The sequence below is a fragment of the Peromyscus leucopus genome, chromosome 19, assembly GCF_004664715.2.
Source record: "Peromyscus leucopus breed LL Stock chromosome 19, UCI_PerLeu_2.1, whole genome shotgun sequence".
Classification (NCBI taxonomy): Eukaryota; Metazoa; Chordata; class Mammalia; order Rodentia; family Cricetidae; genus Peromyscus; species Peromyscus leucopus.
Window position 1 is genome coordinate 65,596,364 of NC_051079.1, and position 19,591 is coordinate 65,615,954.

The 19,591-nt window shown below is 45.8% G+C and overlaps 1 protein-coding gene across 1 annotated transcript in view; it reads left to right on the forward strand.

The window, feature by feature from the left end:
* Window positions 1-15,942, forward strand: part of Epg5 (ectopic P-granules autophagy protein 5 homolog) — a 96,889-nt gene extending 80,947 nt beyond the window's left edge. Inside the window, exons 38-43 of the mRNA XM_028872037.2 lie at window positions 226-370; window positions 3,855-4,097; window positions 6,561-6,777; window positions 7,379-7,594; window positions 9,350-9,464; window positions 11,759-15,942. Coding sequence (XP_028727870.1) covers window positions 226-370; window positions 3,855-4,097; window positions 6,561-6,777; window positions 7,379-7,594; window positions 9,350-9,464; window positions 11,759-11,941 — 1,119 coding nt within the window. The 3' untranslated portion in view covers window positions 11,942-15,942. The remainder of the gene's footprint in view (window positions 1-225; window positions 371-3,854; window positions 4,098-6,560; window positions 6,778-7,378; window positions 7,595-9,349; window positions 9,465-11,758) is intronic.
* The last annotated feature ends 3,649 nt before the right edge of the window (window positions 15,943-19,591 follow it).

Below are 19,591 nucleotides of genomic sequence, written 5' to 3' on the forward strand. Positions count from 1 at the left end.
CAGTTCTGTGGCATCCGGGCATTCTAGTCTCTATGCCATCACTGTTTTGAATAGCTGCAGACACATCTCCTGGGCCATCTAGATGAGGCCTTCTGTGGCTTCCCAATCCATCCTCTTCACTCTGCCCAAGTGTTCAGTGCTGTGCTGTGCTCCCCAGAGGAGTCAGCTGACATTTCTTGCTCAGTTCATTTACTGACGGGTCTCTCCCCCCCTCCCCCCCATCAGGACATAGTTCCAAAGTGCCAAGCTTTCACTCGTCAGATGGTTCAGTTTCTCAGTGCCCTGGAGCAGTCTGGAAAAGTCACCTTCCCAGTCCTGGAGCAGGAAATATCTAAGCTCTTAGATGATATCATTGTCTTTAACCCACCCGGTAAGTGACCAGTGGAAACCACATGCCCGTGCGGGCAGTGAATCCGTCTGTGTTAGACTTTGTGAGCTGAGGGAGATGGTCAAGACCATGAATCCTGATCCGACAGTCAGTGCTCTGCACGGCAGGACAGCCCTGGGGGCAGGCAGCAATGTTACAGTCTGAGGAGAGGCTGACCCTGGCAGGTGTGGCTGTGAAGTGACCTGGACTGAGGTTCAGGCCGGATGAAGTGATGAGGTGACAGGAGGCCTGGAGGAAGCGGCGTTTGTAGAAGTTCCGAGTCACCTGCTGGCTTGTCAGGACCTTATATGGAGAGCTCTGTTGCCAGCAGGTCAGTGGACGGACATCCTGCCTTCAATTAAAAAAGGAAAACACTGTGGTTGGTGACTCCCGTGACATCTGTGCCACTGCTGCACCCTCGTACCTTGCAGGCGGGTGGGTCACTGTGGTAGGCCACAGGGCTGGAGCTGGGCTGGTGGTCACTTTTCTCCTCGGTAGCTCGCAGAGTACTTTCCAGCACCATGAATACTAGTCAGTAGGGGTGAAGTTCCTAGTTAGGTACCAGCTTGACTTCTCTGTGTTCAGTGATGTGAGTTAAGTGTTGTCCTCAGTAGTCGGAGCTTTCTTTCCATCAGGTGTGGAGAACAGCAGCAGCCTTGGCCATAGCCTCTGATGTTGGGGGTTTCCGCGGGGCTCCTTGGCCAACAACTGAGGGTGTAACTCATTCCCGGCACTGAAGGTTTTACTTGGTAGCGTGACTAGCATTGCCTTTCCCGTTATTTGGTGACTCCACTTAGACTCCTTTCATGTATGTGGTATCTTAGGACACTTCTATAGTAGTAGATTTCCGTGTGGTTTTCCTAAGGCCTTTGGTGTTAGTTGTCTCTCTCCGTATTCCTTCTTTTACTCTACTCTCATATCCCTCTCCTTATTTAATCTTCCTAGTCTAGTTTCCCCTTATCTCTCCATAACATTATGTTCTAGTTTCCCTTCCCTGGGAAATGCCATCCTCCCTCCTGGTCTTTTACTGGGTACCTAACCAGTTATAGAACACTTACTGAAAGTTTAAATGCTACATCCAAATATTAGAGAAAACAGGCAACATTTGCCTTTTGGAGTGTGGGTTACCTCACTCAGGATGATCATTTCTAGCTCAGTCCTGCAAATTTCATTATTTTATTGACTATATTCCATTGTGTAAATGTACCACATTTTCATTATCCATTCATCAGTTTATAAAAACCTAGGCTATTTCTAATTTCTGGCTATTGTGGGTAGAGCAGCAATGAACATGGGCAAGTAACTCTTTAATAAGATATAGAATCCTTTGGGTATATGCCCAAATATAGTATGGCTGGATCTTGAGGTAAATGGTTCCCAGCTTCCCGAGGAACCTCTACACTGATTTCTGTAGTGGCTGTACCACTTTGCACTCCCACCAGCAATGAGTACGTGTTCCCTTTCTCTAGCCATTATGAGCTGTCCTTTGTTTTATTGCTCTTGGTCATTCTGACTGGGGTAAGATGAAGTCTCAGTACTTTAATTGCATCTCCCTGATGGCTGAGGATGTTGAACATTAAGTGTTTCTCCATCATTTGTGTTTCATCTTTTGAGAACTCTGTTTAGTTCTGTTCCCCATTTTTAAATTTGGTTGTTTTCTTGAGGTTCAGTTTTTTTAGTTCTTACATTATATAGCCCTCTATCAAATGTGTAGAACATCTCTGGCTTCAGAGTTCCCATTGAAAAGTCCGATGGGTACTAATGTTCCTTCCTTTATGTATGATTTGGTCTTTTTTCCCTTGTAGCTTTGAATATGCTTTCTTTATTCTGTAATTTAGTGTTTTGGTTATGATGACTCATGGGAATTTCTTTTCTGGTTCTATTTGGTGTTCTGTATACTTCTTGTACCTTGGTAGGTAATCTCTTTAGTATGGGGAGATTTGGTTCTATAATTCTGATAACAATATTTTCCATGCCTTTGACCTGAGTTTCTTCTCCTTCCTCTATACCTATTATTCATAGGTTTGGTATTTTCATAGCATCTCAGATTTCCTGGATTTTTTTATATTTAACATTTTCTTTGACTGAGATATCCATTTCTTCAACCTTGTCTATTGGTGAAATTATTTAGGCCACGCCACGTAGTTAAAAGGGAGGTTTATTTTGTGGGGTAACTTACAAATGAAGGGATAGGTAGGTTGCAGGGTCTGGGAAAGGCATAGCGCAGTCTGGCAGTGTTCTCTGGAGAACTCTGCTCGGTCTACCTCCAGCGTTCAGGATCCAGGAACCAAGAGAGCCGGTGCATCCAGATCTTGGGTCTTCAGGGTCCTCTCTTGGCCCCGCCTTATAGGCGTGACAGTTACTGAAGCCTCAGTGGGGGTTGGAACTTCCAGGTCAAAGCTGGAATAGCTACCCACTACACTTGTCTTCAAGACCTGAAATTCCCTCTTCCATGTCTTTTAACTTGTTGGTAGACTTACCATCAAGCTTTTTCTTTGACACCCTGAGTTTTCATTTCTATTTTTATTGTAGTTTGGGTTTTCTTTAGTTACTCAGTTTCTTTGTTAAATTATGCTTTCATGTGTTGAATTGTTTTCATTATTTCTTTCAACTGTTTCTGTCTTCAGTTTTCATTAAAATATTTATTCATATCCTCTTTAAGGTCTTTGAACATATATAATGGCAATTTTGAAGTTCTTATCTTATGCTTCAGCTAAATTGCTTTTCTCAGGACCTGTTGTAATAGGGTTTGGCTTCTGGAGGATGAATATTATCTTGGCTATCCATGTTTGTGTTTTTGTGCTGGGATCTAGACATCTGAAGTTCAGACGCTTGGAGTGTTTATTGGTTTGGATATCTGGTCTGCTCTGTGTTGGGTGGGTGTTCTATTGTTTGGTTACTATTGCCCACTCTGGGGTCTAGCCAAGTGCGGTGACTCTGGGGTTCCTGGTAGAGAGTGTTTCTGTGGGTTGGTGGGCATCACGAAAGAATGGAGATGGGTCAGAAGAGAGGCTGAGAGGGGAGCAGGAAACAGCTGGAGGGACCAGGGTCTGCCCCAAGAGGCAGAATCCCCAGGAAATGGAGGTGAGGTGGGAGGAGGGGGCTCCTACCACCAGGCTCAGGAGGACTAAGAGTAAATCTGGAGACAGAAGGACAATAAAGATCGCTTACCTGAGTCCCAACCCAGTGACCACTGGGTCCCTTGTAGTGAGAGTGACTCTGGGCTTGCAGGTGTCACTAAGGAATGGAGACTGGCGGGAAGGAAAGGCCCAGAGGGGCTATGGGAAACAAGGTGTTGCTCTCTCACACACTTTATCCAGGGAACTTGCAGGAAGGAGTTCCTGATTTCCTGTCCATAAAATCCAGTCCTCATCAGACCATTTCTGCTAGTCCCTGAGTCACACTAGGGGTGTGAAGACCCTGGGGAGCAGCTGAGGTACCAACAGCTATCCCAGTGGTATGAGTGCGTGTCTATCCTTGCCTTTAGACATGGACAGCCAGGCCCGCCACATGGCCCTCAGCAGCCTCTTCACGGAAGTCCTAATGATGATGAACAATGCAACTATCCCAACAGCAGAATTCCTTGCTGGGAGTATTCGGACCTGGATTGGCCAAAAAGTACACGGGTTGGTAGTGCTGCCCCTTTTAACAGCAGCCTGCCAAAGCCTGGCATCAGTCCGCCACATGGCAGAGACCACAGAAGCCTGCATCGCTGCCTACTTCAAGGAAGGTAAGAGGGCCCTGTCTCTTTTCTCATTGCAGTGGCCTTTTCCAGGAAGGGGAAAGCCTGTCATCAGGGAGCTTTCCACTCTGTGGGAGTCTGGCTCCCACCTTTTGAAGGATTCTTAGGGGGAGGAGGAGAGAGGGATAAGAAAATATCAGAAAGAGAGACCTACTCAACAAGAAGAAAGACAGAAACACAGGATGGCTTTGGGGGGGCCTGATTCAATACCCAACAACCTCTTCGTTTATTCAAAAGGGCTTTTTATAATATGCCAAGGGGAGAGGCAAATGACCTCCTCCTTGCAAGATCAAAGCACATTGTATAGCCAATTCTAGACCCTTCCAAACACCTGGTAACCACGCTCATGGTCAAATCATTCCATTATGCAGCCCTGCTGGGTAAAGCAAGCTCAGATTCTCAGACCTTGAGTAAGTTCTCACTGGGAAGCCTCTGTGGGTCTTTACACACTCTTCTCAAGTGGCATTATACTGCTTTCTGCCAGGAATTTCTCATCTCATCTCATTTCATCTTCTCTCTCTCCCCCTCTCTCCCTCTCTCCCCCTTTCCCTCCCTCTCACCTTCCCCACCCTCCTCTCTCTCACACACACACACTATATATATGATAGAAATAGGCTTTTTTTTTCTGCTAGAGAGCTAGTCAACATCAGACCATGTGGCCCATGTCTTTTGGGTTCAATCATATGTTCCAAGAGAGAAAAACTCTAATTTGTTTTTCACATTGCTTTAGAGTGTCCGACCAACCATGTTATTATTATAGCAAAGTCAGTTTTCAAAACAAATGCTGTAAATCAGAACTTATATAATAATAATTATGATTTCTTCTTTCTTACCACTTTTAGTGAAAGAAGTTTTCAGAGATCTTTTTATTTCTTCTTGCCATGCTTTTTATTAAGATTTATTTATTTTTATTTTCTATGTATGAGCATTTTTCCTGTATGTCTTTATGTATAGCACATCTGTGCTTGGTGCCACATAGGCCAGAAGAAGGTGTTGGATCATTTGGAGCTGGGATTACAGACAGTTGTGAGCTGCTATGTGTGCTGGGAATTGAACCTAGGTCCTCTAGAAGGGTAGTCAGTGCTCTTAACTGCTGAGCCATCTCTCCAGCCCTCTTGTCCTACTTTTAAAACTATTCTATAAGGATCACTTTTTTCTGTTCCTCATCCTTTCATTGTTCTTCCTCCCAGTAAACTCTGGAGACAGTAATTAAGAATTGCTCAGAATAGCCCTTCTCAACTCTGATATTCAGGTATGAATATTACTACAGATAGCAAGAAAGGAAGAATACCAGAGTGAGGATGTAGAATGTGCCCATAGCCTGCCCTCTGCCCTGCCTACTGTGGAGGTACCTTGTACGTCACCATGCACCTACCTTCACTCCTCCCAGAGGGTTGAGAGCCTTCAGGATAACACTCATGATTCAGATTTGTTTGTGTTACTAAAATCAAAATGGTTTCCACTAGCATACAAGCTATACTTTAGTAAGTAAAAACGCTTATGAGAGATTGGATTTATTTTCTTAGAAAAGCCTGTGTTGATTAAAGTTAAAACTCTTTGGTATCCTGTAGATTCTGATGATCATCATATAACGAGAAAGGTGGTTTGGAGACACATAGTCTTGAGTTCCAAATTTTTGTGACCCCTTTCTAGTCAAGTAGCATCTGGTGGAGGCTCTCTAGTCTAAGCCTCAGGGCATCTCTCACTTTTCTGGCCTCTAGGCGTGCTCTAGGAGTGATGTCTTGTGTGAGGCTAAAGTAAAAACAGTCATTAGGATTCTTTCTCTTTTCGTAATATTTTCATTGACTATTTGGGACAGTTACATCATGCACCCCAATAACACATACTTCTCAGTCCTCCTAGGCCCACCTTCCCCACTCTTGTGATGTCCCCTCTAAAAAAAAAGGAAGAAGAATAATTAAAAAACCCACAGGTCCAGTTTGTGTTGCCACATCCTCACTGGAACTTGCGTGGCCAGTCTCCCAGTGGCCAGCCTCCTAAAGAACACTGAGTCCCTCCCCACCCGCACTCCCGCCAGAAGCCGTCAGTCATGGAGAGCTACACTTCAGCATCCTTATCACAGTTGTTGAGAGTTCTCTTCCATGGGTTTCGGTCTAGGCTGTTCTTTGGGGGGGGGGCAGTGAGGTGGGGGTGGGGGTTGTCATAGAAGCCTTCTCTGTCTCTTTTTTTCAACTGTAAGTCTGCTGTCATTGATGCCATTTCAAAAATAGCTTCCTTCCCCTTTATAGTCAGCAGGAGCATGGATCATGGATTTCCACATGGTTTCTGGAGACAGCATGGACCACAGAAATCCACATGGCCTCTGGCATCACCATGTGCTACCAACCTCAGCATGGTCTCTGGTGAATGTACAGACCATGGATGTCAACACAGCCCATTATTATGGACACGCGTATATATTGATATTTCCTCTTGGTGTTCTTTTCTTAGGCTCCCTCAATCAAAATTTAGGATGGGGCCCCATTCTGGTGTCCCTTCAAGTTCCTGAGCTCACCATCCAAGAGTTTCTGCAGGAATGTTTAGCCCTGGGCAGTTGCTTGACTCTCTATGTCTACCTGCTTCAGTGTCTAAACAGTGAACAGACTCTGAGGAACGAGATGAAGGTGCTTCTCATCCTAAACAAGTGGCTGGAACAGGTGTACCCAAGGTATGCTTACCGGCTGGCTGCTCCCAAACTTGTATGTGCTTCATTTGGAATTCCCAGTTTACATAAGCCATTCAAGAGCCCAGAACCCAGAGATGCATAAAAGTCAAACAGGCCTTCAGGGGCAGTGGCACATGCTTGGGGAGACTCTTCTTAGTTCCTGAGCTCATTTTCTGAGCAGACCTTTTTTTTTAAAAAAAAAAAAATCTCCTCACACAAGTATTTGAGCTTGTTGTGTAAGTAGAATATTAAGTGACAGAGGACATGTAGTCCAGTGTCTGGCATGCAAATGGTAGCTGTTACAGCCCCATTGCTTTATTAACATTTGCTAACACATTAGCCTTGGTTTTATTTTCTTTAGTTTTAATTTCTTAAATTTTGTTTTTATTTACTTAATTGTGTGTGTGTGTGTGTGTGTACTTGTGGGTTCCTGGGGATCAAACTCAGGACGTAGGCAAATAACTTCACCCACTGAGCCATCTTGCTAGCCCTGGCATATGATTTTAGAGTCATGCATTTCTCCCTCCTGTGAAACTCGCCTGTGAGTTCCTGTTGGACGTGAGTGGGAAAGTCCTTGGTTTCTTTTGCTCTGGCTCTCCCCCAGCTCCGCACAGGAAGAAGCAAAGCTGTTTCTGTGGTGGCATCAAGTCCTGCAGCTGTCGCTGGTTCAGATGGAGCAGAACGACTCGGTCCTGACAGAGTCCATCATCCGGATCCTGCTCATGCTGCAGAGCAGGCAGAGCCTTATGGCCGAGGAGAGGCTCAGCTCTGGGATCCTGGGGGCCATTGGCTTGGGCCGGAAATCGCCCTTGTCCAACAGGTGAGGAGGCACCTGCGCTGCTCTTCTTGGTGGGCCTCAGACAGCCGCTCCTGGGAGAGGTGTGATGTTGGAATAGGCTTTTGCCTTAGGGTCTGTAGGTTTTCTGGAAAGATGAAGGCAAATGATCAGAGTCTGTTTGCATCTTTATATTCTAAAACGCATGCTTATTTTTTCTTGATCTAACACAACTTTGTTTCAAAGGTCAAATCATACCTTTTGTTCATGCTGATTTCATTTTGGATTTGAGCCAGTGATAATGAATTAAGCTATCTCAGTCCTTTGTTTCATTGTGGTCACTTGGTCCCCATCCTGTGAGTTTGGGACTGAGAACCTGTGGGGGACTCAGTGTAGAACTGTTACATCACCATGGTGGCCTTAGTTCAGTGAGTAAGAAGTAATGAGAGACAAACCCATTTTGTGCTTAAAGTCCCAAGGCAGGGAAGGGTTTGCCAGTGGTCCACCCTTCTGAGTGAAGGTGCTTTCTTACTTACGGTTTCTTTCCTTCTCTCCTTCCCTTTCTCCCCCCCCCATTACCTCCTTCCCTCCGTCTTCCTCCCTCCCTCCCCCCTCCCTCCCTCCCTCCCCCCTCCCTCCCTCTCTCCTTTCCTCCCTCCCTTCCTCACTCATGCTCAACACTCCTCTTTCTAATCTATACCCCAGCTACATCATGGCTTTCTTTTCAAATCCTTGTGATTGTTGAAAAGAGGTCTCATGCTGTGCTGCCATGCACTGTGTGGTAAACTTGGGGACCTCTCATCTAGACCAGATGACCCCACGTTTGTTTGTGATAGAATGTGACAGACACAATTTTAGTTTTTCTTAATTTTGTTTGCGTATCTTTTGTTTGAATCAAGTGCTCTTCTTGTTTAATTATGGTAATATATTTTCTACAGTAACCACCTTACTATGTATAATTCAGTGACATTTACAGCGTTGTCGCCATCACTAGCTCTAGAATATTTTCATCACCCACAAGGAAGCCCTGTAGTCTCCCAACAGTCATTTCCAGTTCCTTCTTCCCCTTGTCACTGACAACTGTTAATGAACTTCATATTTAAATCCTCCTTAGGACATTTATAAAAATGGAACTGTATACTATGTGGCCTCCAGTGTCTGGAAATGCTTTCCAGCGTTCATCTGTGTTGTAGCATGTGGCAGCAGTTCTTGCTTATTTTTATTTCTGTTTTTGTGGTGCTGAGGATTGTACTCATGCATGCTTGACAAGTATCCCACAACTGGGCCACGTGCCTTTACCCCTTTGTACGGCTGAGTGGCACACACCCGAGTGTGGATCTGCCACATTTCATCGTCCGTTAAGAAGCCGATGGACATTTGGGTTCTTCTGTCTGTTGCTGCTGTTACTAGTGCTGCTCTGAACATTCATGCATACATTTTTGCTCATATCTGTTCCTGGTTCTCTTGGGTACATACCCAGAGTGGGGTCGCTAGATGACTTGGCAACTCTGTTTTCCTTATTCAGGCAGTGCACATTGTCTTCTGTAGTATCCCCACGGTTTACAATGTCTATGTCCCAGCTCTTCTATGTCTTTACCAACACTTTCCTTCTTGAGTCTGAATGGGCACACACTCTTTGGGTAAGTACGGAAGGAAAAATTAAGTAGGGTTTCCCTGAAGAGGTTAACTACAGGAAGGATCTGGAAATGGAGTTATGTTGTTTTCTTTTAAAATAGGGTTTGTATTTTAAAATGTCCACTTTAGCGGTCACCCACTTCTGACCTATTGCTAACACTCCAGGTTCCGTGTGGTTGCCCGAGGCATGGCCGCCTTCCTGTCAGTTCAGGTGCCTGCAGAAGACCAGATTCGTCTGAAGCCTAGCTCCGAATTACATCTGACTCCAAAAGCTCAGCAGGTCAGTGAGAGCAGCCATACTGTTGGAGGTCTCCTGTGCACCTGTCAGAAGGGAGGTGGCAGTTCTAGCGGGTACCGTCCAGGCCTCAGGCTCCACATAGTCCAGGGCCGGTTCCCTTGGTGGGCTTGTCTCAGATCTTGAACTGATTTTCCAGGGACCAGACTGGAGCAGTGAGGAGGCAGGCCCAGGGCAAGCTGGTCTAGGGCTGAGTTTGCAGAGTGTGCTAAGTGTGCTTCCCGCTACCAGGGCTGGCACTGCACGGAAAATGTCTCCCTTGACCGGAGTGACAGTTGGCTGAGCTTTCTCTTGGGACCAAAGCAGTGGTTCCTGTTCCATGAGACTTAAGGGTGACCAGCGTGCAGCTGGTGCCTGAATAACCAGCAGAATAGTAGCTACTAGAAGTCACAGTATATACTGAACACGTGGATGGCTACACGTCCGTGGTCTGGTTCCTGTAACTTGTTTTCACCTTGCCATCTGGCTGACTGGGTGTAGAGCCATCCTTGAAATAGTGAAGTAGTGGTTACCATCCTTGAGTGCTTGCTCATGCCAGGCTATTTTAATGTCAGTGAGTTGACATTTTGTTCATTTCATCCTCATAACAACCCTGGAGCACAGAGCGGTGACTATTCTGATCTTGTGGATGAGGAAATACGAGAGAGAGAAGCTAGGTAATTTGTCCCAGTTCACACAGTAGTAGGTACTGGGCCTAGGGTTCACACGGCTGATCTGTCTCTAGGCTGCTCCCCATTTTCCACTCTGCAGGATGTCTGTCTGTGGCACGTGCTCAGGGAATGTGAGGATCAGAAACCAGGTGCAGTGATATGTACCTTTCTTTAATCCCAGCACTGGAGAGGCAGAGGCAAGCAGATCTCTGTAAGTTTAAGGCCAGCCTGGTCTCCATAGTGAGTTCCAGGACAGCCAGGGCTACACAGAGAGACCCTGTCTCAAACAACAGCCAGACAGAGCAAGGATCAGTTAGTATAACTGGTAGATTTTTCATGGGGATCAGGATCTCAGGATATAAGACATCTGACACTAGTCACCCATTGCTGGAGTCCCTAATGTCTTCATGAAGTCTCACAGATGGGCAGGTGAGCCCTGTGTGGGCAGATTGGGAGTCAGTGAGGTTTATTTTGTGATGTATTTGGGGAGTTCTCAACTCTCCTGTGGCCCTAGGACCTGGAGCATCAGGATTCTGCTGTAGTTGTGGCCACAGGTCACGTGGGCCCCTCGTCTGTTAGACTTGAAATACTGCTTCCTGACATGTCCTAACATCCTTGTTATCAGGGTTTTCAGATTTCAAATGACTAACCTTGAGTCAGCTCTTACAGTAGATCTTTTAGGGGGCTAAATTATAAAAAACAGAAATGGGAGGAAAATGTCCTATTGAAAATTCAGGCCTAAGTTCTGCTTATGGCTGACTTAGTGATTTATCTCTAAGCTTCTAGCTTCTTTACTGTACTAAAGAAACTCTCCCTCTTTGTATTCTGAATCAAGCAAATCCATCTTTAATATATATATTTTTTAATACCAAGGGTTCCTAAAACCGGAGAGGAGAGGAGGTAGGGTACCCCGTATGTGGTGGGTGTCTATCTACCTCCCAGGATCACTGTTTGGAATTTTTCTCTTCTCCATGTACTGTCTCTCTTTCCTCTCCTCCAGTGAAGGAAGCAAAAAATAAATAAAATAAAATAAAAAACAGTTGCAGAGCTAGAGAGTGTTTTAGTTTTTCTGTTGAAGAGGGGTGTGGAGACGTGTTTCCCGATGTCTCATGGAGGACCTTGACCTGTGCACGTTGTCAGCTGAGCTGCCGCCTTATCTGTGCTCCCAGCAGCACTTGGAGCTGCTGTGTGTAGGATTTCACTCGCTCTTGCCAGTGGTGCGCTGTAACCTAAGAACAAACCCAACAACCAGTTGCACTTCCACCGCATGAGATGCACCTGGTGTCTGTGGGTGTCTTTGGGCTCTGAGGGGAAGTGGCATCTGGTAGGGAAGAGCCCACTGGTGGCACCAGGGAGGCTGGGGACCAGGCAGGGCAGGGAGATGGCTGTGGCAGGTGAGGAAGGGCGGCAACACTAGGCTGGCCGCTGCAGTCTCTTGGCAAGGAGAGGCTGGGAGACTGTAGCACTCAAGAGAAATTCATGCAGCCTCCCCTAGCCTTCTCTACTTGTTCCCCCAAAGCCTGCCTTCCGGACTGCTGCCTTCCCTCCGGGCTCCGGGGGAACTAGATCATGCTGGCAGTCAGGTGGTGTGCAATCACAGAATAAATCCTCTTCGTTCATGTCTTTTAGGTGCTGACTGCCCTTGAATCCATGACACTCAGTAAGCAGTATGTGGAATACCAGGATCAGATACTGCAAGCTATACAGTTCATAAAGCATCCTGGCCATTGCCTTCAGAATGGGAAAAGCTTCCTGGCTCTTCTTGTCAACTGTCTCTATCCAGAAGTGCATTATTTAGACAACATACGGTAGTGATGCCGAAGCCCTCCGAGACCCTGCTGCTCTGGGTGTCCATCACCTTCGCTGTTGCCCATGTACCTTTGTTCAATTTCACCGCAGAGCTCAGTTCTGCCAGGAACTTGATCAAGGTGCATGTTGGGAGGCGTTAGATAGTTCTGGCTGTGTGTTTATCTCTGTTGTCCAGAGACTTGTTAGATGTTGTGTTCTTCCACAGTGAACCTAAGTTCCGCTGAGTACAGAGCCACTCACCTTTGGGAAATGTGCCAGTCAACTCCTAAGAACTACAGATAGAGTTTTTGATATGTCTGCACTTCTGTCTCCCTGCTTTGTAGAAATGTCAAGACTCCTAGGCCAGATCTGACTGCTTTGGGAGTCATGAAGAGCCCTCTTTTGGACTCCGTTTGTATTCTTCCAATGTAAAAAAATCAACTTGGAAAATGTCTGCATTTCTTAAATGTGGGAAAATACACCAGCTTGAAGTATTATGTTATTTCTCTTAGAGTAGAGAGAATACACTGAATTAGGTCAGGAGTGGTGGTGCATGCCTGTAATCAGCACTCGGGGGCTGAAGTAGGAGGGTCATAAGGGTGAGGCAATGTGGGGTGCGATCGAGTATCTCAACAAGCAAAACAAAAAAGTCACACAGAAGACTTGTCACTTAGCCCTGACCACAGTGGACAGCAGAGACCGTGACACATCCGTTTTCAGCTGCATGTCCTCCGGAAGTGTGCCTTTCTGATTGATGTGGTAGCCGGTGCATGACAGCTGCTGTGCACAGATGTGTCTTGTTTGGTCCATGTGGCGGGAGTGCAAACAGCACTGACGCCGCGGCGACCAGAGCGCTGTATTCCCTTGAGACTCCTCATTCACATCGTTTTATTGGCTCTGTCTGCGGAAGTCCCCACCTCCTGACGATGTCAGCGCTCTCTGCAGGCCCTACTGTCAAGGGACACTGGGTAAGTTTAGGTGAAACTCACAGACATGCTGGACGCATGCCCAGGGAGAAGGGGCCAGGTCGGGGGACCTGAGAAATCTGGCTGTGGTGAGCAGCCCCATGCTTCTGTCACTGCTGACAGTCCGTCCGCATTGCCAAAGCCTGTCTGGCATGCTGCCGGGTTCTCTCGACATCTCTTGCTCATGTCACTTCCGCCAGGAGTTAGAAATTAGACTTCTATCAATATATTTATAATTCTCAAGGTGGCCCCAAACCAATTTTGTTTGTTCAACTTAAAATATACCTTTGTTCTTATGGGTTATGGCTCAGAAATACTTGTGTAAAATCTCTGGATGGCCACCAAGCGCCTTGAGTAAAGATGGGGTTTACCATTAGTGGGGTGCTGCCCCTTCATTGGAAACTTGCGGGAATTCTTCTTACTGAGAACAACTCTGCCTGGTTGACATGCCTTGGAACACTGTTCAGTGGCACAAAGTGTCACTGAACAGGGATATGTCTCAGCCTTCTTTGCCTCTGTTTCCCAAATCAGTCATCTTCCCTCCGAGGAGAAGAAAACGAGACGCGGTACACAGTTGAACAAGCAGCAGCGATTCTGTGACCAGGAAGTACTGTGTGTGTGTGTGTGTGTGTGTGTGTGTGTGTGTGTGTGTGTGTGTGTGGTTTCTCTGAGGAGAACCCAGTTCCCAGTACCCTAGAATGTGAAATGTTTGAATGATAGTGTGTACATTTTAGAGAATCAATTAATTTTGCAAGTTTGTAATATTTGTAAATTTCGCCTGTAAAAAGTATAAACAATAAAATCAACTTTTGATTATAACTGATGAATCTGAATTGAAGGCTAATGTAGATTTTTTTATGCCTGATATTAATTTTATTTGGCTTTGTAACTAGTCGGTAAAAGTACTGCTTTTTCATTCTTGCTTAATATCTGAGAGTCCTCAGATCCTATGAGGAGCACTAGGTGAGTGCTCTAAAAAGTGAAACAATTCAGAACAAGGAAAGCTGCCCGCAGACAGGCTGGCTTGCTGCTTGAAGGATGGCCCAGGCTTTGCTAGGACGATGGTTCGCTCTCAGAGTGCAAAGCCATGGTATCAGAGACGGTGATGAGCAAAGGCCAAGGTCTGAGCAGTGTGGAAGGTGGACCATCGAAGGCTCAGAGGCTCCTGCACCACGGCATCAAGTCCTTCCAGGCACAGAAGGGGAGTTTTGATCTCAGTGGAAGTGCCTCTGCCTCTCCAGTCATCACTCACCACCCCGGGCTGCACACATGAGGCAGAGACGTTGCTTTGGCCTTCCATCTCCTTGCTCTACAACCTCACTAGATAGAAGACAGAGGCTGTTTCTTTTGGCAGAGAGGTCCTGTGGCTGTCAGTACAGTGTGATAATGGCTGTGATACATATACTTGTGTCTTTACACGTTTCTAAAGCTCTTGCACACTTGACCTTGCTTCTAAACATGACTGGTATCTTGCTGGTTAAGCGTTCCACCTCCCCTGTATTGTGCCCAAGTCTTTTGGTTCTTTGGTGTCAGAAGATGTGAAGTGTTGACGCTCTACCTAAATTAGCCAACAGTCTTGCTCCACCAAGGCCAACCAGTCTAAGACATGGTATGTTGAAGCTCTTCGTCCGAATCAAGGTGCTGATACTGCTTTTCAAAGATGTGTATTTGAAAAATTACTCCTGAAGTGGGAAGCCAATGTCTAGAATCATGGACAGAGTCAGCACATTAAATACCTCAATCTCCTCAGTGGGGACCCTCAACTTCTCTACCTGGCCAGTGTCTTGGAGTCCACTGCTGGCCCAGCCTCAGCTATGCTCAGGCTCTCTGGTTCTGCTTATCTTGAGCCAGAACTGTTCCCAGTGACCTTGCCTATTGGTTGTGGATCTGCCTGGAACAGCTGGGCAGGGCCTGTTCTCTTTCTCTTAGTATACCTTGAGACATTTCCCCTTGCCACATCTCTGACCTCTTCTGCCCTTACCCCTTAGTCCTCTCCAGGTTCCATGCTCAGAATTCTTAGTACTCTTCAAACATGATATCCAGTAAAACTGCTTTGTGGCAAAGTGTCCAAATCAGTCCACACTGCTGTGCCAAGGATTAGTAGTGCCTGAACTATGATAAGAAAAACGGAGCACCTGGGAACACGTTTCACTTGGCACTCACAGGTGCAGGGAGAGAACACATCTCTGTCTTGTTTGTTGCTTTTGCTGCCTTTTTCTAGTTCCTGCCCCAGAACTGTCAGACTCCTGTGGGCCAGGCAGTGCAGATCCCTGTAATACACACGTGGGCAGCATCAGCTCCCATCGTATTCTGTAGTTGGCACATTAACCTAGCATTGAGTTAAACTATAGACCCCTTTAATAACAGTCACTGCCCAAGACCAGGTTTGTGGAGCATCTACTTGGTGGGCACCAATGATCAGGCTCTTTGAACCTCATCCTGAACTTCATCCCATACTACATCCTGAATCTCATCCCATACTACATCCTGAACCTCATCCTTGCTCACTTCCCAGCTTACTTTGAGGTAATAGCTGATCATAGTAGGTGAGGCTCTTGACTTAGAGCCGGGCCCTAAACAGATTCTTCTGCTCCACCAGGGTGCTCCTGTTTTTGAGCATGCAAGGGATCATGTAGCCAGAAGCAGGTCACGTGCTTAGTGAGTTTCCTTCATTCTACACATGTTCCTCATTCCTCTTGAGAATAACTTGAAAAAAAAAATCTATGCTACTCTGATTTTAATAATAAGAATGCTAAGGAATGTTGGTTATACCTTGTTTTCAATGCATTGTGTAATACTACTGAGCACTGAGGGAATTTTTCTTTCAGTGGTTTAAGATGACTTATTGGCGATCAGTACTGACAGTCTTCTTGGCCTGTCTAGTGTGATCTTTAAAACCACAGTTCTATTTTGGTCATTAACTGTGCAATATTTACTTCTGATTCATTGTTTAATATTTTCTGTGCTTGTATGAAGGACACATTTTTGTCTAATGGTGAGAAATGGAAGATGAGAGACTTAGTGAAGTGAAAATCTGCAAATAAAGAACATTGTGATTTACCCATGGTGAGCCTGTCCCATTGTTCTCAGCAAGTTGGTTGGCAGGCCTTTTCCGATATAAATCACATTAAGAGAACTTCTAAGTTAGTTGGTTTGTGATAGCTAAGAATCTTTTTTTTTTTTTTTTTTTTAAAGTTCATCATGGTGGTAAACCCTCTAGTTTCAAAGAGAAATTTTCTAACTGTGTGTGTGTGTGTGTGTGTGTGTGTATGTTTGGGGGTGATGGTTAAGAATTTATATGTATGGGAGGCCATGTGATAGAAGAGCTCTTGATAGCTGAAACAGCTGGAAAGTACCCTTGACCTCTGTAGGAGGACCTTGACCCCTGCAGGAGGAGGGCCTTGAAAGCTGGGCAAAGGCTCAAAAGGTGTGTGTTGAATAGAAATGTTTGGGGTGCTGAGAGGCAAGAGTGGTAAAGCCCACCTTGAGTTTGCTCAGGGTCTGCTATGGAAATCTGTCTTTGGTATTGGTGTGCCACATTTTCTGCTTAGCACTGAGGCTCATGGACACTAAAGATACATCTGGAATGCACCAAGCTGTGGATGGATGTTGTGGAATATTAGTTTAAGATGTATTACATTGTTTATGCTGTGGAATATTTAATGATGCAAAGATGTGTTGCATTTTTGTTGCATTTGTTTAACTCTGTAAGGCTGTATTACTTTGCCTGCCTAAAACACCTGATTGGTCTAATAAAGAGCTGAATGGCCAATAGTGAGGCAGGAGAGGGATAGATGGGGCTGCTAGGCAGAGAGAATAAAGAGGAGGAGAAATCTGGGAAGGGAGTGAGGGGCGAGAAAAGGAGGAAAGGAGGACATCAGGGGCCAGTCACCCAGCCACACAGCCAGCCACAGAGTAAGTAGGAAAGAAAGATGTATGAATAAAGAAAGGTAAAAAGCTCAGAGGCAAAATATATTTAAAAGAGAAATAGGATAATTTAAGTTAGAAAAGCTGGCTAGAAACAAGCCAAGCTACAACCAGGCATTCATAAGTAAGAAGAAGTCTCTATGCATTTATTTGAGAGCTGGGTGGCAGTCCCCTAAAGAGTTAAAAAAAAAAAACTACAGAGGGGGGATCTGCAGATTCCATGTAGAAGTAACAGTAATTGGTGATTCTCCAAGAACAGTTTTCTGGGTGTGAGTCGTTCACAAGGATGTGAACCCATCTTTGTGTGGGTTCAACCTCCTTTTCCAGAGAGAACCACAGGATTTAGGGTTTGAAGAACCAGGATGTTCTAGCCTTGCCACCTGTACCGCATTGGGAAGTGCAGTCTTGGAAGCACTGTCTTTGGGGTCCTCTCCCTGGCTCCTGGCCTACCAGAGGGGAGTCCCAGATGTGACAGCTTTTGACTCTGGCTTGTGTCTCTGGTCCTTGCTTGCCAGTGACAACCTGAGCCTGCTCAGAGGTTAGATATGGGAGGACAGGCATCTCGTCACATCTAGATCTTGGGTACAGAGGGGGTGGTCACAGACTGTTCTGTCACTGTGTTCCCCACTGCCCCTTGGCCAGTCCTTCTGGAAGCCAGTCAGGAGGCTGCCCTGTGCAGCATGGCAGACTGTTAGAGGAGTTGGCAGTTCCCCTTGGGCTGCACAGTTTGGGTACCTCAGCAAGGACCACCAGATCGGTGACCGGCACTGTGATGGAAGTCAGGCATATCAGAGAGTCAACCTCAGACTCCAGCTGCCTTGGAAGCTGGTTACAAACAGAGACACTTCGAGGGCAACTGGGGAAATGTGAATATGGGCTGTAAGGTAGAGCCAGCCACTAAATGTAACACAGAGGAGACAGTGCACACGTTCTTCAAGGTGTTGAGGTTTCTGGATAACTGGGAAATCTGCTGCTTACCTGCAAATGGTTTAGTCACATCTGCAGTAAGGAAAAAGCAACTTGTGAGTGATGTTGATGGAGGTGCTGGGTGCATGGGTGCTTTTCTCCAGCTGTTTGGGGGGGGGCAGAAATTGAAAAAGATGGAAACAACAAAACCTTGGGGGCAAATTCTCCTGAAGATACTGTTTAAAGTTCTAGTCCCTCCCCTTCCGTGTGGGTCAGTAGGACCAGGTAATACCAGCACGGGTATGTATTTAAACAGTGCCCCAGGTATTTCTGACACAGGTAACCCTTAGATCTCACGGGAGATGATGGATGAAAGCAGGAAGACCTGCTCAGCAGTACCAGGAGACTAGCACCGTAGCAAGTCCTTGAGTGCCAACTCCTGTTACCCTTACCCTAGGGTAACAGACCTTAGCACAACTGACTCCATGATGAAAGTACCATTCAGACCATCAAACTCAGCACAGCACCACCTGCTAAAACAAAAAGACCTAATCCATCCAAGTCCACAGTTCTGGGAAGTCTCTGAATGCACCCAACCTTGCTTTTTATCTTCTGTAGTTCTACTTCTGGCCAACTGTTCTTTTTAACTGGAGTATGTCAACCCAGGATTTGGTTTTTGTGCTTAAAAGCTCACCCTGAGAATGTCTTCATGTTACACTAGGATCCTAAACACCCAGTGTAGTCACTGGCTAGCTAAAAAAGATTTCTATTACCTTAAACCCATGTCCAAGCAGTCTTCTCTGGTGGCTACCCCATCCAGCAGTGTTCTGCCCACTTGGTCTACATCCTGCCTCTTCCTTCGTGTTCTAGAAATGAATAACTGCATCCATACCATGCCATCTTTGCTTGGGTCGTTCCTGTGCTTCAAATGTCCCCCTTTCTTAACCTCTCCAATCTCTATGCTCCCCCATTGTCTCCCCCATCAGCACAGCCAATGCATACCATCTTCACATATGTTCTTCCAGGAAACCTCACTAAAACAGAGTCAGTTAGCCCTTTCATGGGCATGGCTTGGGACTCACTGTGTGGCTAACAAGCTTGAGAGTTTCTGGAAGGGATTGCTGTGGTATCTATTAAGCATTGCCATTCTCCTTTCTCACAAATTTTCTTAGTGTTCCTCACATATCGTTTAGGGGTATACTGCTTGTTCTCTTGAGTGAACAGGCACTGTCAGCAGTAGGATGACTTGTAGAGGATTCTGTTTACCTCCAGTCTAGCAGTTCACAACATCAGAGATGGATTCCTGTGATCTGAGTTCCCAATTAACAATGAACCTCCTGCCAGTCTTCAGTGGGAATGCAGTGAGTGTGGGGCAGCTATGCTTGGTTGTCTACTTGACTGTATATGTAATCAAAACCCAAGTGGCTGGATACACCTGTGAGGGTGTTTCTTAATTAAATCTTTGAAGTGGGAAGACTCACTTTTAAGCCTGGTCTTTTGAGGTGGGGAGATCCACCTTTAATCTGGGACACACCTTCTGTTAACAGCTTATATAAAGGACATAGATGAAGGAAGCTTTCTTTGCCTGCTTGCTTTTGCTGGCAAGTCCATTTCTACACTGGCATTAGAGCCTACTTCTTCAGGATTCTGGCATATACTGAAGACCAGCCGAGACATCCAGCCTGGTGGACTGAATAACTCCTGGATTTTTGGAGTTTCCTTTGGTAGACAGCTATTATTGACCTAGCTGGAGCACAGCCTATCAGCCATTCTAATAAATCCCTCCTCCTTTCTCCCTCTCTGATATATATATATATATATATATATATATATATATATATATATAAATTCTATAAATTCTGTTCCTCTAGAGAAC